Source organism: Chenopodium quinoa, unplaced genomic scaffold (genome assembly GCF_001683475.1).
Source record: "Chenopodium quinoa cultivar QQ74 unplaced genomic scaffold, ASM168347v1, whole genome shotgun sequence".
In the NCBI taxonomy this organism is placed as follows: Eukaryota; Viridiplantae; Streptophyta; class Magnoliopsida; order Caryophyllales; family Amaranthaceae; genus Chenopodium; species Chenopodium quinoa.
In genome coordinates, this window is record NW_018743669.1 from 1,466,953 (window position 1) to 1,487,391 (window position 20,439).

At 35.6% G+C, this 20,439-nt stretch overlaps 3 protein-coding genes across 4 annotated transcripts; 1 reads left to right on the plus strand and 2 right to left on the minus strand.

Annotated features, from left to right (window-relative positions):
• Nucleotides 1-818: 818 nt before the first annotated feature.
• Nucleotides 819-3,069, minus strand: LOC110683497 (DNA-directed RNA polymerases I, II, and III subunit RPABC5). 2 transcript variants are annotated; one of them, XM_021859883.1, is made up of 4 exons: nt 2,948-3,069; nt 2,763-2,821; nt 1,781-1,875; nt 819-1,091 (listed from the first exon to the last, which is right to left on the minus strand). In XM_021859883.1, exons 1-4 carry the CDS (start codon nt 2,957-2,959, stop codon nt 1,066-1,068), a joined length of 192 nt encoding a protein of 63 aa, XP_021715575.1. In that variant the 5' UTR covers nt 2,960-3,069; the 3' UTR covers nt 819-1,065. The 2 variants fall into 2 exon arrangements, with proteins under 2 accessions (XP_021715575.1, XP_021715574.1); XM_021859882.1 differs by having other exon boundaries at nt 2,924-3,011.
• Nucleotides 819-7,137, minus strand: LOC110683496 (non-structural maintenance of chromosomes element 1 homolog). Its single transcript, XM_021859881.1, is given in 10 exon segments — nt 819-1,091; nt 1,781-1,875; nt 2,763-2,821; nt 2,948-4,265; nt 4,267-4,337; nt 4,436-4,513; nt 4,948-5,184; nt 5,791-5,871; nt 6,530-6,726; nt 6,831-7,137. Coding segments are annotated over 7 exon segments (927 nt in total). The 5' UTR covers nt 6,946-7,137; the 3' UTR covers nt 819-1,091; nt 1,781-1,875; nt 2,763-2,821; nt 2,948-4,117.
• A 1,274-nt stretch (nt 7,138-8,411) lies between these two features.
• LOC110683498 lies at nt 8,412-19,384 on the plus strand. Its single transcript, XM_021859884.1, has 3 exons — nt 8,412-8,829; nt 17,929-18,256; nt 19,043-19,384. Exons 1-3 carry the CDS (start codon nt 8,676-8,678, stop codon nt 19,260-19,262), a joined length of 702 nt encoding a protein of 233 aa, XP_021715576.1. The 5' UTR covers nt 8,412-8,675; the 3' UTR covers nt 19,263-19,384.
• The last annotated feature ends 1,055 nt before the right edge of the window (nt 19,385-20,439 follow it).

Sequence of the window (20,439 nt, forward strand, 5' to 3'; positions counted from 1 at the left end):
AAATTATAGACTATAGTTCCTTAGTATATTGTCATATATATTATAGTCAAAGGAAATAATTAGCTTGATAAAAATGATAATTATCTATTTATAGTTAGTTGAACCCGAATATGACCTGACTTGGAAATGACCTGACCTGATTGTAACCTGCAAATTATTAACTTGAACATAACCCGACTTGAATCCGAGAATGACGACCCGACTTGGAAATGACCCAACCTGATTATAACCCGCAAAATATTAACTTGAACCAAACCCGACTTAAACCCGAGAATAAACCGAGTTGAAAATGACCGACCTGATTATAATCCGCAAATTATTGACTTGAATCAAACCCGACTCAAATCCGAGAATGACCCGACCTGATTCTAACCCGCAAATTATTGTCTTGAATCAAACCCGACTCGAACCCGATAATTACCCTAACCCGTTTTAACCTGTGAAAACCCAAATTAAACCCGACCTATTGTTTACCCGACCCGAATGTAACCCGACCTAAATCTAACCCAATCCCGATAAGAAGTATGACCCAACGTGACCCAACTCAAGCATGACCAACCCAAGCTCGATCCGCATAGGTTGTGGAATTAATTCGAATTGACCCGACTCGAGTTGACTCGACCCACTCTTACCCGACCCAAAGCCAACCTGTTTACCTGAATTGACAGCTCTAGTATATACCATACAGCATACAACATTATTCTTTTGTCCACAAAAAATTACAGAATTTACCGAAGTCTCCAACAAAAAGCCTTCTGAAAACTTGAAACCGAACTGTATGTTTACTAATGCAGTCTCAAATTGAATTACTCAAGAAATAACAAATAGGCACTTCATATATAATAGCCGAAAACAGAACAGTCACAGTTTACATGACATAAAAAGCTGTATTAATGTAGTAGATGAGCATTACTTCATAACTTCATGTAAACAATAGAAGATTCATACTTGCATCCTAAACTATGGCAATCTTCAAATCTTGAATCCATCAAAATTAATCCCTAATACTATTCAGCAAAAGATGGTCATTCTTATACAGTTCTACCACTGCTCCCAAAAGCTTCATCAACTAGTATCAGACTTGTCTAGAGCTGCAAGAAATAATACGGGTCAGAGAGCAATTATATGAAAACTTTAAACCATAATTCTAATAATAATAATAATAATAATAATATAATGTCTATAAACAAAGATATAAAGTGAAGATTAATCTGAATGATAGAAAACAGAGAATAAAACACATCATTGTGCAACCTTAAAAGAAAGAAAGGGAGAACTCAATCTCAAATTGGAGGAAGTAAAAAAAAATAGGCTCTGCTAAATTGGACAGAAATTGAAACATAAACACAAGATGCTCTCTCATAGATTGGTACATGTTCCTGTTCATGGATTCTCATACATTGTCTATCAGATAAACATATTAGTATCAACCAAACGAAAGTATGAAACAGGGGACGAATCAGTATAAGACGACCTTACAACAGTGTATCAATAGGAAAAGATCCACCATTTGTAGCTTATAAAGCTTAAACCATCATTTTTCAGTTGGACATTAAGATCAATTTACATCTTGGTAATTCTCTCAATATAGGCACTCATAATATATTAGGTGGTATTGATTTGAAAAAGGGTAGACTGAGTAAGTAAGAACACTTGATTACAAAAGCAAAATTCGACATAGATACATTTGTAGCTTTATATCTGGTGAAAAGTTGAAAACAAAGCCTAACAAGCACAAGATATGCTGATATAGGTATGAAAGTGAAATGAGAGAACTTACTGTTGTAGTTCAAGAGCTTCTCAATCAAGTCGACGTGGGTCATCAGCATTCTCCTGCAACAATAGCGGACTAATCCCAATGCATCAAGGGCATCCCTGTGAAAATGCATAATGCATTCATGTCAGCAAAAAGAAAAATCCTTAGGATCGTTAATTATGCAGCGATGCAGGTCTACTTGAAAGAAAACAGAGCTCTCATACAAGTTGCATAGCATATCACACCACATTTTTAAGCCTCGGTCTTTCCATGACAACACAAACACACAAAAGCAATAAGCCAACCCAAAATGTGATCGACAAGAGTATATTCATACACACACATATAATCCCAACCCAAAGATCATCACCACCCCATCCCCCCCCCCCCCCCCACACACACACACACTTCATTCTCTGACAGCTATGACCTCTTTGACATCTACTGTTGCTGCCCAATATGGGAGCATGAGGGCAAAGAAGCAGCAAAAAGACATATCAAAGTCGAGATTATATTCAATCGAATCCAAGCACACACAGCCATTCAGACGATCAAATGCATGCAGAAGTACTTCTATCCCTAGATCAGAATATATGCCAATCAAATGCAAACAGAAGTAACTAAATCTTATTCTTATGCAAACTTAATTTGATTCCAAAACATGAAAAATCTAACAGCACTACCCAAACCCAATTCGAACCCGAGAACCAAATAGTTGAAAACAGTAGGAATTGAAAATACTACGACATATTTCAATAAGCAAGAAAACAAGAGCCTTAAATACATACAAAGTTCATTAAGCAGTAAAAGTAACCAAATTTGCACTCTCTAATCTTTATAAAGATTAAAGAACAATTCAAAAACCAAAATCACAAGAAACCCATTAAATTATGCACATAATTTCATCAAAGGGGTTGAAATTCAATCCCTAAACTAATGGTAAAGTGGGATTTTAGCAATAAAATTAGGCATAATGCAGAAGAAGAATTAGTTAAAGTGAAATTACCCTTCAGTGTAATCAGCTTGAAGAAGGTCAAGGTAAGTGTCCCATTTATTTCCAATGACCTGAAAAACATTCAAACACCAAAATTAATTGAAGAATTAATCAAATAATTGGTCACCAGCTTATACCCTAAACCCTAAACCCTAAACCCTAAAGACGATTATCTTGCCGCAAGTGAAGCAACGAACTGGAATAATCATGTTTACGACGCCTTTGTTTCTGATTGCCTTCAATTTTGCGCACTTATCAAAGGTTTTCAAGAGTGAAAGAACAAAGAGGAGGTGGGTGTTTGCGACAAACTTGCAAGATTTTTTTTTTTTTTTTATTCCACAAATATATTGGAGACATAGAGTTGATCATACAAAATCTTGCACCCAAACCCTTTCTTTTTTCGGCCCGGCGGACTAATTTTGGTCACCTCTATAGATTTGTCGTTTTAAGTCTCCAACATATAACCGATTGTATATTTGTCCTTCACAGTAGTTAGTGACTTATAATTTTCTTCATTTTCCCTTTTTAGTCCGATTCTAAAGTATACATAATGATTGTAAACAATTGAGGATGGAGGAAATAATCTGTGATAAATGACGGGGGTGAGAATCAATCTCAGGATCTCCTAGAATCGGGAAGGAAAGTCTAACCACTTGAGCTATCCTCCACTCTCATTTGTGATAAATTTGTCGATGTGAATATATCAACGCCACCTAGGGTTTTTGTGAGTCCAAACAACCTAAACCCACTTGTTGCTTCCATACTTATTTGAACCTCCAATAATTCCTCCATTGCTAATAGTTGTAGGCGACCTTATGCAACATCAAATGCTACAATTTTAGGCCCCCAAAACAAATAATGGGTCGTGCTCCATACAACTGTATAACCTTATTTATGTGGTTACGGCTTACGAAGTACTCATTTTTAAATGAAAAAACAATGGAATATTGATTTGTTTAAATAATTCTATTATAATTAATAAACATTTAGCCCAAAAAAAATAAAAAAGAAAATAGATTTTCCTAGTAAATGGATTCACTTTTGTAAATTTGAAAGTGATACTCATATCAATGTGATAACTCAAACCCATTCCTTTACAAAATGATGAAAACCCTAAGGAAAGATGTAGGTAGGTTAGCTAAGTGCACAACTATCATATATAGATGGAAGGTAACAAACCTCAACATTCTTGCCAAGAGGACGCCACTGATCCCCAAAGTTCGATCTTCAGCTAAGTTTCCTACCTTCTAACACAATTTTGATTTAGACAATGACATCCTCCGAAATTCCAAACTATTTACAACAAAAAAACTATGCATTAAGAACATCCAATCTCCAGAAGCGCCTAACAGTTGACATCGGCAATGTTAGCCAATGCGGGAAGATCTCCTCAATTTAGTTGTCCGAGAGGAACCAGATCCTACATCATCTGATTCCTGTGTCCGAGACTGGGAATTCTTTCTCCTCTTTCTCTGAGAAGGTCCGTTTGAAGGTTGGGTTTCTGTTGGCTCGCTTGGTGTCTACCATTTCTGCTTTGGTAACTGTATATGGCCAAGGATTATGACAGCCAGGACAAACCTTTTCAGCCTGAAAATGATAAATACGAGTTGCTTATTTAACAAGAATAGCCTGATTGCCAAAAAAAAAAAAAAAAAAAAAAAAAATCCTGACAACTGATGTGTTACCGTTCTTTGAGAAAACTTCTTAAGGAGGCAGTACTTATGGATTCGGATGGGACAGCCTTCACTTGGGCATAAATCAGCCTATTAGAAAAAATAATTGCACCTAAATATATCAGATTAGGGAAGTAACAAAGACAAAAAGAATGGCAGCCACTTAAACCGATGTAAAGCACTTCAGTTCTGACATAAGCAATTGACTACTAAGATCAGATGTGATCTACAAAACCAAAATTTAAAAAATGCTGAGATCCCAGTTGCATTTACATGGTAATCACATAATTTACCTTAATTTAGAGAAACAAAAACTAATAGCAGAAGTGAGAGGTTTAATACAGCTAATACATTAAAACAGCACACATCATCTCATGAACATATATAATCACTTTATAGAAAGAGATGTTTATTAACTTATTTTGAACGAGTTTAAAAGTTAAAAAATTCACTTCCCTGTAAAATAAAATACAGACGTAAAAAATAACAAAAGTAAAAACTCAACGTAGAGAAAAAAAACCCACCTTCACCCCAGCCTCATTGCAAACCTCACATGAAGGAATCTCGTTTAAGCGGAACCAACTTCGGAGATCAAGGAATGATCTAATACCAAGTCCGATATTACCATCTACATTGGAGAGCCATCCATCATGAACAAGCTCTTCAAGAGCCTTTTCTTTTTGAGACATTGAAAAATTCCTCAGAGCAGGAGGCACATCCTGAAATTGCGATTCTGACAGTGGTTGTGAGCCACCAGGGATCTGTCATTTAGCCACAACAATTGTCAGCCACCAGAATTAGGTTGCCTACGAGTGGGACTAGAATAAGAAAGATGCCACGACAAAATCTATCTAGTTGACTAAGAAAAGGGAGAGCTATAGAGTAAAGACAGAATCAAGAACATCTGACTGGAAATATAATAGTATATGGAACACTAGAGAAAGGTTATTAGTTTTACAAGTCTGTAAACATAGCAAATTGACCCCTATCCCTCTCCCCATAGCAAAGTAAAGCTAGTAAATTAGGACTACTCTTATTTTTAAGGCCAATGATCACATGTATATAGCAGATTGTGCAGTTGATACAAACATCTGTGTTTAGCAAACCTTGATTCTGGAACTCACCCTCCATTCAACTGTCCCCATCTCTTTCATGATATTTTCCCCCTAGACCTGAGACCCCACTCAAATCTAAAGAGGGAAAAGAGGGGGGGGGGGGTGTAAAGGGACCATCATAAATGAAAGAAAGAACAGATTAAATACATGTGTTACAATTGAATCATTAAATGACAAGAAGTTCCTACAATAATCGCCTGATAAGTTTTCCAAAATTTGAAAACTGTTATCCACACAGTGAAGTTTACAAACCTGACTGTCCAATCTTATATGGAGGGCATCAATATTAGTGATGCAACCTTGGCCTGCAGTATCTTGTGCAATTGCTTCTATCTGCCATTTGAAAATGAAAGCAAATCTTAGCAATTCAACATAAAGTTTAGGAGTATTTACTTCAGTTTCCACCATACATTTCACAACAAGCAAAAATGCAGGTTTTATCTTGCAGTGAACAGCCAACTTTAATACCAAACCATCCAAATTATGTCTTACACACTACACGGAGCAGCCAACCCCAAGCACTCAGCAAATTTCCCGCTTAAAACCATACATTCCACATTCAATCTACTATGAACATTCACATTATAATATGACATTAACACAAACATACTACCCCATCCATTTCCAAATATATAACACTCACATTTTGACATTTTGCTTTGACCAAAATTGTGCAACACTACATTCATTTTAAAAATAATTCACATTTGTCCATTCATTGATATATTCACTAAACTACTAAGGTCAAATATAATACAACGAATTATACTTTGTCAATTAAAATAGATACTCCGTAAAACCAACGATTTCTTATAGCTTAAGCATAACCTTTGACAACAACTAAACCCGCATTAGTAGCAACAGCACAACAATGTAATTATTAGCAATTCAATTGTTCAATTAATCTCTCAAATACCAAAACATTGGCATAGAATTATAATCATAGAAATCGAAGGAAAAACACTGAAATTCACAGGGAAATGAAGCTTACAATGCCCTTATAAAAGGCAATTTGAGGAACCGAGTACTTAGACCCTAGCTTCGATTGTTCATCTTCAACATTGTTGACGACGCCATAATAAACTGTACCATCATACTGATTCCTACACGCTCGTAACTCAAATTGAACAAAGGAAAGCTCTTTATTAATCTTCAATAAATAATCGTTAAACATTTTGTCATTAGAACCTGAAAAAACGGTTACAATTACAGAGGAATTAGGGTTCACAATACTAATTTCATACCACAATAATTTCAGATTAAAATAAAATTAAAGGGGGCAGAATTGAAACCTGGGTTTCTTCCAGTAACTCCCTCGAAAATTTTGTTGAATTCTTCGGCCTTAAGAGGGCCACGAGAGAGTAGAGACTGAATTAGAGTGTGGTGCTTCCAGCTTAATTCCGGCATTTTTCGCCCAATTTCTTCTCTCCTAGAACCCTAATTGATGACGAAGAATGAAATTGGAGGGTAGAATTTTGCAAATTGGGGGAAATCAAATGTAAACGGAGGAACCCTAATTTTAGCGCTCCATTTTGCTGAATATCTGAAAGGTTTCTTTTTGGCGCCAATCTCCTAAACAAGTACAATCATTAGTTGCTTCTCTTGAACGCCTTGGCAAGTGTAGTACAAATTGCAAAATGGATCCGACTTGAATTTTTTGACCATATCCAAATCACATGTAAAATTGATCGAACAAATAATGGTTCAACGTAAATTGACGTGATCTAAAGTTTAACATCACTATATTAATATTGATTTATCTAACGTGTGTCCCTGAGCATATGTTAAATTGCGAAGTACAAAAATATTGAATTTTTTTTAATCACCACAAATGCTTTTACATTAAACCCATATTTAATAATTACACATTAGGTCATGTGTATGATTGACTCTGCATTGATTACACATGTAATGTAACTAGATCAATTATATAATCTTAGTGATCATTATATTTTATGTTGATAATATCATTGGTACGTAAATGTCAACTAGCTTAATTGGTTAAAATTTTAAAGGTGACACACAAATTTTAGAATCGAATCCCATCTTTAACATTACATCTATGGCTTTCTGCGATAACAAAAAAGTATATATAAAAAATAAATTGGTTAGCAAAGTCGCAAAGATAAATCTCAATTGTAATTGGAAATTGGAATGAGTTAGAGTAAAATAAATGAGGTGAATGGATTAGTTTTATGCTTGTAAGTTAGTGAACAATGCACCAAAGCCTACTTTAATTCGTTAGTTCTACCCTGTAAAAATAATTTGAGAGGAGTTGGGCGTTATGAACGTAGTAATTGTTGGGTAGTGCTTGGTGCTTGAATTTGGAATGAATTATTTGGATTTGTATAATCCAATAGTTATTACTACTTCGTATTTTTTTTTGACGAGATATTATTATTTATTTGTTACTTATTTACTGAAAAGGTGAATAGGTTTTAACGTCTGGAAACAAAAATTAAGGGCCGGAGGGGTAGGAACTAGGAACTAATAAGAATTAAGAAGTATTCCCTCCATTTTTAAATAGTTATATTTGCTCCATTTCTCCATGCATAGAGTTTTAGGAAAAAATGGAGAAAATAATAAAATATGGAGAAAGTAGTGGGATATGTGGAAGAATAAAAATTTGAAAAAAAACAAAAGTAGTGGAAAGAATTGAAGGAAAAAAAAAATGAAAATAATAAAATATAATCATGTATGTGAGGGAAATTAATTTAATATTGTAAAAACTTTTCAAATAATGAAATGAAACAAGTATGTAAAAACGGCTAAAATGGAAAAGTGGAGCAAATATTTTTAAACGGAGGGAATACCTTATAATTTTGTATGGTTAATTTTGTTAGTATTTCGAATTACTGTACATGTCTAGATATGTTAGCCTTGTTGGGTTTATCTTGTTAAATCCAATTAATTCAGTATTTAATTGGATTTATTTTTGTAGTAAATTTGCTTCGATTACAAGCCACAACCCAGAAATCAAAACCCAGGAAATGAAAGTTTAGTACACTCAATCAAAATCATTGTCGATTCCGTGAGCAACACTGAAAGGGAGAGAAAATCTGGGAATAAATCTGGGAATTGTTAAAGTTTGAAACTTGTAAAATTAGGGCAAGAAATTTTGTGGGGTGATCTTAAAAATGAAATTTGAAAGCATAGGACCTGAAGATTTATCAACAATTGGAGGGATCGCAACAGTTTCCCTTCTTCATTCCTTCATTCCTACTCATTGGTTGCCCTTTTCCATCGTTGGTCGCGCCCAAAAATGGACTCTTTCTCGCACCCTTTTAGTCAGTAAGTTCCTTTTTTTTCATCATTTTCCTATTAATTTGTAATTTTTGGTGATTGGGTTTCTTTATTTCTAGCTAAATCTATCTTAAAATGTTGTTAAATCTTGTGGGTTTGGTCTAATTTTTGCATTGATTTGCTCAATTTACTCGTCATTTATGGTATTAATATTGTTTATTTATGTATAGTCTATGTATTGTTTGTATAATTCTTTGTAGCTTGTTTTTAATAATGTGATTTAGTTCTTCAAGGATTTGGAATTATAGAGTTTGATATCGGTGGTTAGCATTTACACATAATGAAAGGTATATTGAGTTCCAAGCTTAGATATTATAGGAGGTGGGAAGAAATATGTTATAAACGGAATTGCACAAATAAAATAGTAAGAACAATGTTACCGAGAATAAGACTGAGTCGCGGACTATGTCGCTCTCTTTAGAACATTCGCGGCACTGCCTCAAACTTGTGCAAGCAGCTCGTACCAAACCGGATGCCCCAAGGATAAAACAGTCTTTCACAAGTATAAAATACCGGCGGTTTTGCACCGAACCACCGGACAACGGAACACCAGAAAATCAGAAAGAAACTGCTCGACTGTTTTGAGAGGAAGAGAAAATATATTTTGCAAAGTGGTTTTCTGTATTTTTTTGTGTGTTTAAAAACAAAGCTGGAACCGTCCTTTTATAGGTAAAGATACGTAACAGCTTAAGCATGAAAACGGGAGAAAGATTAGCAACGTTTACTGCAATTAGTGTATCCGTTAAGCAAGAATCAAGGCATTAAATCAGTGTAACGGTGCAACGTTTAGCAGTAAAACAGCAACGAGAATCAAGCAATGTAACGGAAAAATTTAAACCAAAACAGTAAAACGTTTTGTAACTGAATATTAATCAAACCGGTAACAAAAATTAAGTTTGTTTAATAACCCAAACCCAAACCCAAACCCGACCCGACCCAGCCCGGCCCGGCTCGGCTCGGTTCGGTTCGGCGCGCGTGTGTGTGATATATGGTTTACCATATAGGTCCTCCCTCTCCACAAAATGTGGGTAGCCCAAGGGCCACACCCCTTTAGCCCACTCTCTATATTATAAAGAGAGTAAAACTCTCATTTCCCACCAATGTGGGACTTTGAGTTTTTTCACAAAATTCACACACTACACACTTGTTGTTCCAACAATCCCCCACTTGAATTTTTTGAAAACATTTTCGAGCAGAATCCATACATATATAGGTTGCGCATAAACAGAAGTGTTTTTCAACTTGAACTTCTACGTAGTGAGTACGATTCAGATTCAACAAGGGTGACTCGAAGTTTTGAACTCTATCTCTGACAAAGTACCACACACAACCTACTCTTGGTGTTGTTCTAGACCCGTGCTATTTCGGCCATGCACGTCTATCCCAGTGTAGTGAATGCTCTAGAAATGCTGCCACACATTTCATAGGAAGCGGCCTAACTTCCACATTCACATAGGTGAATCTATCAAGAGTACTCCTGTAGCTTGGTACTCCACTCCAAATTGGAGTATAGATTTCATTAAGAGTTCCTATTAACTCATCCTTGATCGCTTCAGGAAATTATGTCTTTTGAACATATTCAACTCATATCACACCATAACTTGTTATTACCCTTTGAACCTATTTCTTGGGATCTCCAGTTCATAGGTTAGGTTACCATTATGTGTGGTTCATTTCAATGGCAATAGTCCCATTTTCTTAGAGGAAAAATGGACTTTCTCCCTAGCTAATCCTTTCGTCAAAGGATCAGCCAAGTTATTCCGATAGAGAGATATTCTCTCACAGTGCTGTGCTTACGACGTATTTGTCGTCTCTTACCGTTGTAATAACGGTTCTGAACTTTTGCAATAGCCGCGGTACTATCGCAATGGATCAAGACAGCCGGTAATGGCTTTTCCCATAGGGGAATTTCACCTAGCAGACCTCTTAACCAACCTGCTTCTTCACTAGCCGTAGCTAGTGCTATCATTTCTGACTCCATGGTGGACTGAGCCAAAATAGTCTGTTTCTTAGACTTCCAAGATACAGCTCCACCGGCTATAGAAAAAATATATCCACTAGTAGCCTTAGAGTCATCTGATAAGGTGTTCCAGTCAGCATCACTATAGCCTTCTAGTACAGCTGGAAACCTTTCATAATGCAACCCTAGGTTCATGGTCCTCTTAAGGTATCTCATGACCCTTTCAATAGCATGCCAATGCTCATTACCAGGACAACTAGTAAACCTGCCTAACAATCCCACGACATAGGCAATGTCGGGTCTAGTACAATCAGTGGCATACCGAAGGCTGCCAATGATGCTCGCATAATCAGATTGCCTTACGGCATCACCAGTGTTCTTAAATAATTTAACACTGGAGTCATAAGGTGTATTAGCAGGTTTACAGTCAAAGTAACCATATTTCTTTAGGATTTTCTCAATGTAATGAGATTGATCCAAAGAAACTCCATTTTCTGTCCTAGTAATCTTAATTCCAAGGATTACATTAGCCTCTCCTAGGTCTTTCATGTCAAACTCAGCATTCAACAATAGCTTTACATCATTCACAGCATGAATGTTCGAGCCAAAAATTAACAAGTCATCCACATATAGACAAATTATAGTGCATATGTCATTCTCAAATTTTACATATATGCATTTGTCACTACCATTTATCTTAAAACCATGTGAGATGACTAAGTTATCAAATTTTTCATGCCATTGTTTAGGTGCTTGTTTGAGACCATAAAGAGATTTATCTAGCTTACATACCAGATGCTCTTTTCCTTGAACAACGAATCCTTCCGGTTGATCCATGTAGATTTCTTCTTCCAATTCACCGTTCAAGAATGCAGTCTTTACATCCATCTGATGTACTACAAGATTAAAAACAGAAGCAAGAGATATTAGTACTCTAATAGATGTTACTCTAGTTACAGGTGAATAGGTATCAAAGAAATCAACATTCTCCCTCTGTAGCCTTTAGCTACCAAACGGGCTTTGAACTTATCAACGGTCCCATCAACTTTCAGCTTTCTTTTTAGGACCCATTTGCAACCAATTGACTTGCAGCCTGGTGGCAACTCAGTTAGATGCCAAGTTTGATTAGACTCAAGTGAGTCCATTTCATCGTTCACGGCTTCTTGCCATAAATCTGCATCAACTGAGGTTAGAGCTTCTTGGAGGGTAGAAGGATCCTCCTCTACATTAAGAACTACAAAGTCTGGGCCGAAGTCTTTTGCTACTCTAGCCCGCTTGCTCTTTCTTAGTTCGGGTTCAGCATCCAATTCTTGTGAGTTAGACCTGACTTTAGGAATAATAGAGGTGGACGAACCCCCACTATTTCTAGATTTAAAAGGAAACCTGTCCTCATAAAAATCAACATCATTAGATTCAATAATTACACGAGCATTTAAATCAAAGAATCTATATGCCTTACTGTTAATAGCATATCCAATGAATACACATTCATAAGCTCTACTAGCTAGTTTAACTCTTTTAGGATCAGGAATCCTAACATATGCTAGACAACCCCAAGTTCTGAAATAAGAAATGTTAGGTCGTTTATTACGAAGTATTTCATAGGGAGAAACCTTACTCTTAGTCTTTGGAATACGGTTTAAGACATAACAAACAGTTAGTAGAATTTCACCCCACCAATGATCAGCAGAACCAGAATATAAGGAAATAGCAACTACTAATTCTGTAAAGGTCCTGTTTTTCCTTTCAGCCTTTCCATTCATTTCTGGGGAATAAGGAGCTGTCCTTTCATGTATGATACCATGTGAATTATAAAATTATACAAAAGCATCAGTATCATACTCAGTTCCACGATCACTTCGTAATCTTTTTATTTTCTTGTTAAACTGATTCTCAAACTCTGTTATAAACAACTTAAACATTTCAAAAGCATCACTCTTATTTTTCATCAAATAAATACAAGTATAATCAGAACAATCATCAATAAAGGTGATAAATTATCGTTGTCCATTTCTGGTCAACGTTCCATTTAGTTCACAAATATCCGAATGAATTAAGTCTAATGGTTCTGAGTTTCTAATCACTGATTTATGAGGTGTTTTTGTAATCTTAGCCTGACTACAAGAATCACATTTGTCAAAGTCATTGAGAGAGATATTTGGAATAAGGCCTAAATTGCTCATATTTTTTATGAGTCTTTTGTTCACATGACAAAGTCTAGTATGCCAAACATTAATAGTAGAACACAACATATAAGCGGAATTAGAAATTTTATTAACTTCAACATTCAGTTTAAACATGCCATCAGTAGCATATCCTTTTCCTACAAATATTCCATTCTTAGTTAAAGTAAACAAATCAGAACCTATGGTTTGTATAAAACCAGCCTTATTAAGCAAAAAACCAGAAACTAAATTCTTCCTCATTTCCGGAGTGTGTAACACATCTTTCAGAATGAGAGTCCTGCCAGAAGTAAACTTCAACTCAACATTTCCAATACCAGCAATGTTAGTGGAATGGGAATCACCCAACAGTACTTTCTTATCATCGGTCTTTTCAGTGTATGTTTTAAACATTCGACGATCATAACAGACATGGCGTGTGGCACCAGTGTCTATCCACCACCCATCTGATCCACCAGTAAGGTTGATCTCAGTAATCATAGCCACAAAAGGCTCTTCAATCATGCTAGCCTGCGCAGGCACAGGGTTAGGCATGTTCCTGCACTTTCGTGCCATATGGCCTGGTTTTCCACACCGATAGCACAGAAATTGACCAGTACCATTCTTAGGGGGTTGAGACTGTTGTCTTCCATTGTTCTTTTGAACATTCGGTTTATTGAAGTTATTCTTCCGGTTCTGAGGTTTGAAATTCTTACCAGCAGGTTTAAGTACTGCAGCAGATCGCCTAGTAGCATTATTAGCAGAGATTTGTAAAATCTCTTCCTTTAGATCCTGTTTTCTGGATTCTTCTTCTATACGTAGCCGAGTGATCAAACTCTCTAAGGAGAATTCCTTAGTCTTATGCCTGAGATTATTTTTGAAATCTTTCCAGGAAGGAGGCAGCTTGTCAATAATAACAGCAATTTGAAATTGTTCATCAAGGGCCATACCTTCGGAAATTATCTCATGAGACTGCACTTCCACGGACTTATCATCAGTCATCTGGAATTTTAGGTACCTACTGACAGCATACTTTTTGGCACCTGCTTCTTCAGTATCATACTTTTTTGTAGGGCATCCCACAAATCCTTAGCAGTATTTTCCATATTATAATAGTCATAGAGGTTATCAGACAGACCATTAAGTATATAGTTTTTGCACATGAAATCAGTTTCATTCCAGGTTTCGATTTCACTATTCAAGTAAGCTAATTCATCTTCAGGAGCATTTTCAGGAATAAATGGCCGAGGGGCTGTTAAGGCAGAATTAACCTTTTTGACAGTTAAGAAAAATTGCATTTTCTGTTTCCATCTTTTAAAGTGAGCGCCCTCAAAACGAAAGGGCTTGTTAAGGTCAGCAGACATAGTCATTTCTTCGGTAGACATAGTGTTCACGAAGGCAGAAACGAGTGTTCTAAAATTGTTATAAACGGAATTGCACAAATAAAATAGTAAGAACAATGTTACCGAGAATAAGACTGAGTCGCGGACTATGTCGCTCTCTTTAGAACATTCGCGGCACTGCCTCAAACTTGTGCAAGCAGCTCGTACCAAACCGGATGCCCCAAGGATAAAACAGTCTTTCACAAGTATAAAATACCGGCGGTTTTGCACCGAACCACCGGACAACGGAACACCAGAAAATCAGAAAGAAACTGCTCGACTGTTTTGAGAGGAAGAGAAAATATATTTTGCAAAGTGGTTTTCTGTATTTTTTTGTGTGTTTAAAAACAAAGCTGGAACCGTCCTTTTATAGGTAAAGATACGTAACAGCTTAAGCATGAAAACGGGAGAAAGATTAGCAACGTTTACTGCAATTAGTGTATCCGTTAAGCAAGAATCAAGGCATTAAATCAGTGTAACGGTGCAACGTTTAGCAGTAAAACAGCAACGAGAATCAAGCAATGTAACGGAAAAATTTAAACCAAAACAGTAAAACGTTTTGTAACTGAATATTAATCAAACCGGTAACAAAAATTAAGTTTGTTTAATAACCCAAACCCAAACCCAAACCCAAACCCAAACCCAAACCCAAACCCGACCCGGCCCGGCCCGGCTCGGCTCGGTTCGGTTCGGCGCGCGTGTGTGTGATATATGGTTTACCATATAGGTCCTCCCTCTCCACAAAATGTGGGTAGCCCAAGGGCCACACCCCTTTAGCCCACTCTCTATATTATAAAGAGAGTAAAACTCTCATTTCCCACCAATGTGGGACTTTGAGTTTTTTCACAAAATTCACACACTACACACTTGTTGTTCCAACAAAATATATAGAGACTTCCATTTTCTAGCGGATGATTTTCGGCATTAGATGAAATCAATGGTTGTTTCTTGAGGCTTCTTTGGTAGGTAAAGGTATCATCGATAGTGTAGTGGACTAGTGGTTCATTGTTAAGATTTGTTGTGAGTTGGTATGGAGCCATGGACTATGGAAGAAGAAGTTGTATTGAGGGGTTTTGATGATCATTATTCCTAATGCGAGTGATCTAAGATGTTCAATTATTCTCTGAAATCCACATTGAAGTCCAACATTTGTGAGATTATAAATTTCTAATAAAGTGATTGATTAGATTTGGTTGTGGATTTTTTCTCCTTAGGCAAGATGATCGTCTTAGTATTTGTATTTTCAGCTCTATTTACCAGATGGAAAATGTTGTAAATCTGTATGATGGTGCATAGAAAAAGTTATATATACGTAGTATATATTTTTAAATGATTCTAAAATGTGAAAGTTTTTGGATTGAAGGTCCATAGTAGCTCCTGAGGTATGGAACTGGCAAAAGAAAAGCTGTTCAAGTATAAAGAAGTTGATCCTCATCTCTCAAAGAAAAGAGACCATGGATTGTTTGTACATAAGGGAATATAAAGTGTGAAAGAATTTAGATTGTTGGTAGGGTTAGGTTGAGAATGGATGCTAGTGTTTATATGGGGTTCAAATATTGATTTGCAGATATAGTTTTGCTCTTTATCAATAATATTGTTTTTAGGGGAAATGGTGTATATTGTCCTATTCTGTTACTACTTGGAGCAAGTGGTTTCTTGAAATGATATTATTTTAGGGTGAGAATAGTAATCCAGAGGCAATCCTTTCAGTGATTGATAAGTGATGGTCCAGCATGACTTTTACTAATTTATAGACTGATAGATGTCACCGAGAAGGAAGAAGGGGAACTTCATATTCATATTTGCTCTGAATCCTTTAGCTGCATGAGATTCTGTATCTTTGGTATGACCTTATATGCTTATTCAGTGTGATGGAGCTTCAAAGAAGTTTGACTAGTACTAGACTAACTAGAGTCTTTACTTGGTTATAATACAAGTAGGATGAGTTACTTGAGAGTTGGATGATGATTTCTTCCCTACCATCAATCTTGTATGATATACCTTACATCTACATGTTTATTCATTATTTATAAATCATAGGGCAACCAGAATTCTTCCCTTCTTAATTTGAGTTCACCATTAAAGAAGAAAAATCTCCTCTGTCTTGGTTTCAGCTATAAATCTTTAGTGAATTGCAATCTGGTCCAACACCAGAATATGAGTGAAAGGTAAAGCATATATTGCATCCTGATGTCAAAGTATGTATGTTCTTTGTATATAAAATTCACCAATCTTTTCTTAATTTCTTTCTCCTTGAGTCATGAAACATTATGACTGCACAATTTTGGTCAAGATGGAATCAGAAACCCACATCAAAAGGCTAATCTAGTACTAGGACATGCCAGCCCAGGAATAAAAGACCCCATTAGCAATTCAGCTAACTATTTTTATCACATTTATTTGATAGCAGAGACAAATGCAAATATGTAAACCATAAATAAAAAGAAATTTGTTGGTCACAACTTTGCTACCTGCATAATTTTATATTTCCAATAATGGCTTACTGAGTTCCTCTAATCTCTTCCAATCATCATTATTCCACATTAGCTGAGACCTTGCACTAGTTGCTATAAAACTTATGATTGACAAAGCATTGCTCTAGTCAACCTAATTTTCTTTTTTTCTGTCAACCTTCCAGTATTCTATATACTCAACTTCAGTGTGTTCTCTAGATTACTTGGTTACCCTGCTTTGAGAGTGTTACTAGTTTGGCTGAGATATATGTTTGTCTGCAAGTAGATTACTGTTCTACTCTGCTTTTGAACCTGTAAATAAAACCTGCTTTGAGAGTGTTACTAGTTTGGCTGAGATATGTGTTTGTCTGCAAGTAGATTACTGTTCTACTCTGCTTTTGAACCTGTAAATAAAACAATTTTATTATTCCTTTTTTTTTTAATTGGTTTAGTGAAGAATGCCTATTAAAGTTTAAGAAGATAGTACACTAAGGGGGTGCCACGGCTGCCACCCATGTACAGGAGAAGGGCTTAGCTAAATAAAACCATGTCCTCTCAAAGGTGATCCTCAGTGCACCTTATTGGAGCAATGCACACCTGATAATAAGTGGGAAAAAAAATTATGTGGAAAAAAGCTGTGCACCTCACTGAAAATGCCTCTGTGCTAGTGTGCTACGCCCATATACAGACAATACAGTCTATACACCGTGTTTTCTAGCTATCACGTGACAATCTATATTCTTTGTAAGTTCGTATAAATCATGAAAGATCTGCTGCCTCTTAAACTTTAAACTTGAACTTGAAAGTTTGATGCAAGCTAGCTCTACTTTGATGATGTACGGCTCTTTGAGCATCCATAATCATGCATCTCTCTGCATGCGTGGGTGTCAATTTAGCTTGTCCCATAGACCCGTAAATCCCGTACATTCTGACAATTGCATCTTCTGAAATGCAAAGCTGCAGATTACTTTTACTGTACATTGTGGATGCACCCTTTTTTTTTTATTTGTCTGATTTTTTCTATCATGCTACCACGTATCATCTATATTAAGATGGCTTTAAGTTTTCAGAAGACTTTGCATGCCTTTGATAACTAGACACTCATTGTAGTTGACCTTGTCTTCATGCAGCTGTGTTTGGAGCATGTTTACATGTGATATCTACTGCACTTCTTGGCATAACAGCTGTAACCATGGCCAATACCATTGCGGGGGAAGAAACTGTGCATAAGCTTGCTTCTTTGCTACTTGTAGTACTTGGCGGAAGTTACATCTTGCTGTTTCTTTTAGGAAAGGGCGGCCATAGTCATTCTCATCATCAGCCCATGGAAAAAATGGCTGTCGCTGGACTTGTCCTAGTTCCTGCACTGTCACCCTGTGCAACTACACTTCCAGTTTTTCTAGCTGTTGGAAATTCATCCTCAATGATGGTCCTAGCCATCATAGTACTTTTATTCAGGTACAATGCTTGATTTTCATTAATTCGCAGGTCTTTTTAACCTAACGATCCAAATAATGTGCTGGAAAGAAAGAATGAGTTCTGTTTTTATTTTGGTGTACATTAACATTCTTGGGAATCATATTATGTTAATATTTTTTTCAGTATGCACTTGTATACATAACATTAGATTATGTTAATATCTAATTCACTATGCATTTGTATACATTAGCATTCTTGGGAATCAGATTATATTAATATCTTAAGGGAAACGTGAGACTGTCAAACAGGTCAGTTCTGTCAATGAGGTTCATATCAGTTTCAGGTTAAAAATACTACGTACATAATTACAAATGTGAAAGAAAAAAATAATGGTTTTGGTTATCAGTTTACATCACCTTTTGACTGGATGCTAGCTAAAATGAGATTATGCTGGGGATTTTCTTTGGTCTTGGGTCAATAATATGTTGGAACTCCAAAAATTCAGGCCAGTTCTGCTGCCCTCACTTCAGGTTAACTTTACTATATTTAAGCATCATCCTAAGCTGCCTTAGTCCATGCATCTAGCCTTGGTGTCCCTTTCATTATGACTGTATTTGCTTTGTTTTAAATTCCGTTGCTCCGTGAAATTATCTTTTACTGTAGTAAGCAATCCATCCCCTGTCTTTATATCCAATATCCACTGCCTGAAGTACATTTTGCATTTTAAGATGTCAAGAATTAGTGTCACTTGTCTTAAAAAAAACCAATGAAATTATTTGGACTACAGTTGTGTATGATGATGTTTTTTTGCTGATGTTTTTGCAGCACTATCACTGTGATGACCTCTTTGGTAGCTCTCTCATACTACGGTGCAAGTCAGCTGAAGTTTCACTGGGTGGAGCGGTATGACAAGGTTCTTGTTGGTTCAGTTCTATGTTTGGTAGGAATTTTAACTCTCATTTTTCACGATCACGACCATCATCATCATCATCATCATCATGGTGGAGCAAGAGAGCATTTGTCCAGAAAAGTTCTGAATCTTTAATTTTACTTTTGCTACTATAAAATTGTGTATTATTTCGAAACATGAACTAGTATAAATCTTTTGTACTATAAGAATCATTACTAGGTGTACTTGAAATTCGAGATCAAAGTTTCTTTTTCTAAGTAACTTGTCCTGATTAAAAAAAAAAAACCACTTTATTATTATAATTAGCATATATACCACAATATTAATTTTCTTATAATCAATATTTTAATCTTATAAAATGGTTAATTCAATCCATTACCTGTACATCCAAATTCTGATGTTATCACTAATCAACTCTTTAATTAAAGGTAAAACAGTCAACGGTGCATCATGCCAGTCGTCAAACATATAGCTGAAATTTGAGATTATATTAAGAAATTAATTAGTAAAAATGAAATAGTCACCAATATTGCCTTAAATAATGACATATTCTTATAGTACTATGAAAATTAAAAATGGAAAATTTATGAGTAACGTACGTGCATGGAAACCATGTTCTGGGATTACTCTTGGTATGCAGAGCTTTCCTCACAATTTTGTTGTTTAAATACATGTCCACATAAAAAAAAAAAAAAAAGATAAAATCATATCTTTAGAGGTCAAGGAAATATATCACTGCCTTATTATTTTTTATAAAATCATATACAAAACGTAAAGTATTAGAATCATAAGAAGTAAACAAATTAAATATGTGAACAAATAAACAAAAACATAAATATATGGTGAATAAAAGAATATTATATATGGGATTAATATTCCGTATCTCCTTAATTATGGAATTAATAAAAAGAAATTAACAGCCTAAACATGTCAAGAAATATATATAAAAAAAAAACCCATAAATGTTAATCAACAGAGATTATGCGATTACTTAACACCGTCTATATCTCCTTAATTATGGAACTAAATAAGAGAATAAAATGGAATTAATACAATCCATAAAAAAAATAAACAATTTTTCCAGTATAAATAGGCCTTTAGTAAAATATTATTCTCTTAACACAAATTACCTTCATAAACAGCTCTTCTCCAATTTCAAGATGAAATCGTTCCAATTTATCCCTGTCATGTTGGTCCTACTTCTCGTTGCTAGTTCGTATGGTATATTTTTTAACTACTTTTTATGTTATTCTTCAATTTTTATTTAATATTTCTCTCCTTTTTGTGTTAACATGCATGCAAATTTAAGAAT

Bases quoted from the DNA above. Each gene is read 5' to 3' on its own strand.
- LOC110683498 (XM_021859884.1), top strand. From the start codon at position 8,676: ATGAAATTTGAAAGCATAGGACCTGAAGATTTATCAACAATTGGAGGG. The intron at 8,830-17,928 runs GTAAGTTCCTTT...GTCTTCATGCAG, and splicing joins TTCTCGCACCCTTTTAGTCA to CTGTGTTTGGAGCATGTTTA. The intron at 18,257-19,042 runs GTACAATGCTTG...ATGTTTTTGCAG, and splicing joins ATCATAGTACTTTTATTCAG to CACTATCACTGTGATGACCT.
- LOC110683497 (XM_021859882.1), bottom strand. From the start codon at position 2,959: ATGATTATTCCAGTTCGTTGCTTCACTTGCGGCAAG. The intron at 1,876-2,762 runs GTAATTTCACTT...GCATTTTCACAG, and splicing joins CAAGCTGATTACACTGAAGG to GGATGCCCTTGATGCATTGG. The intron at 1,092-1,780 runs GTAAGTTCTCTC...TATTTCTTGCAG, and splicing joins GAAGCTCTTGAACTACAACA to CTCTAGACAAGTCTGATACT.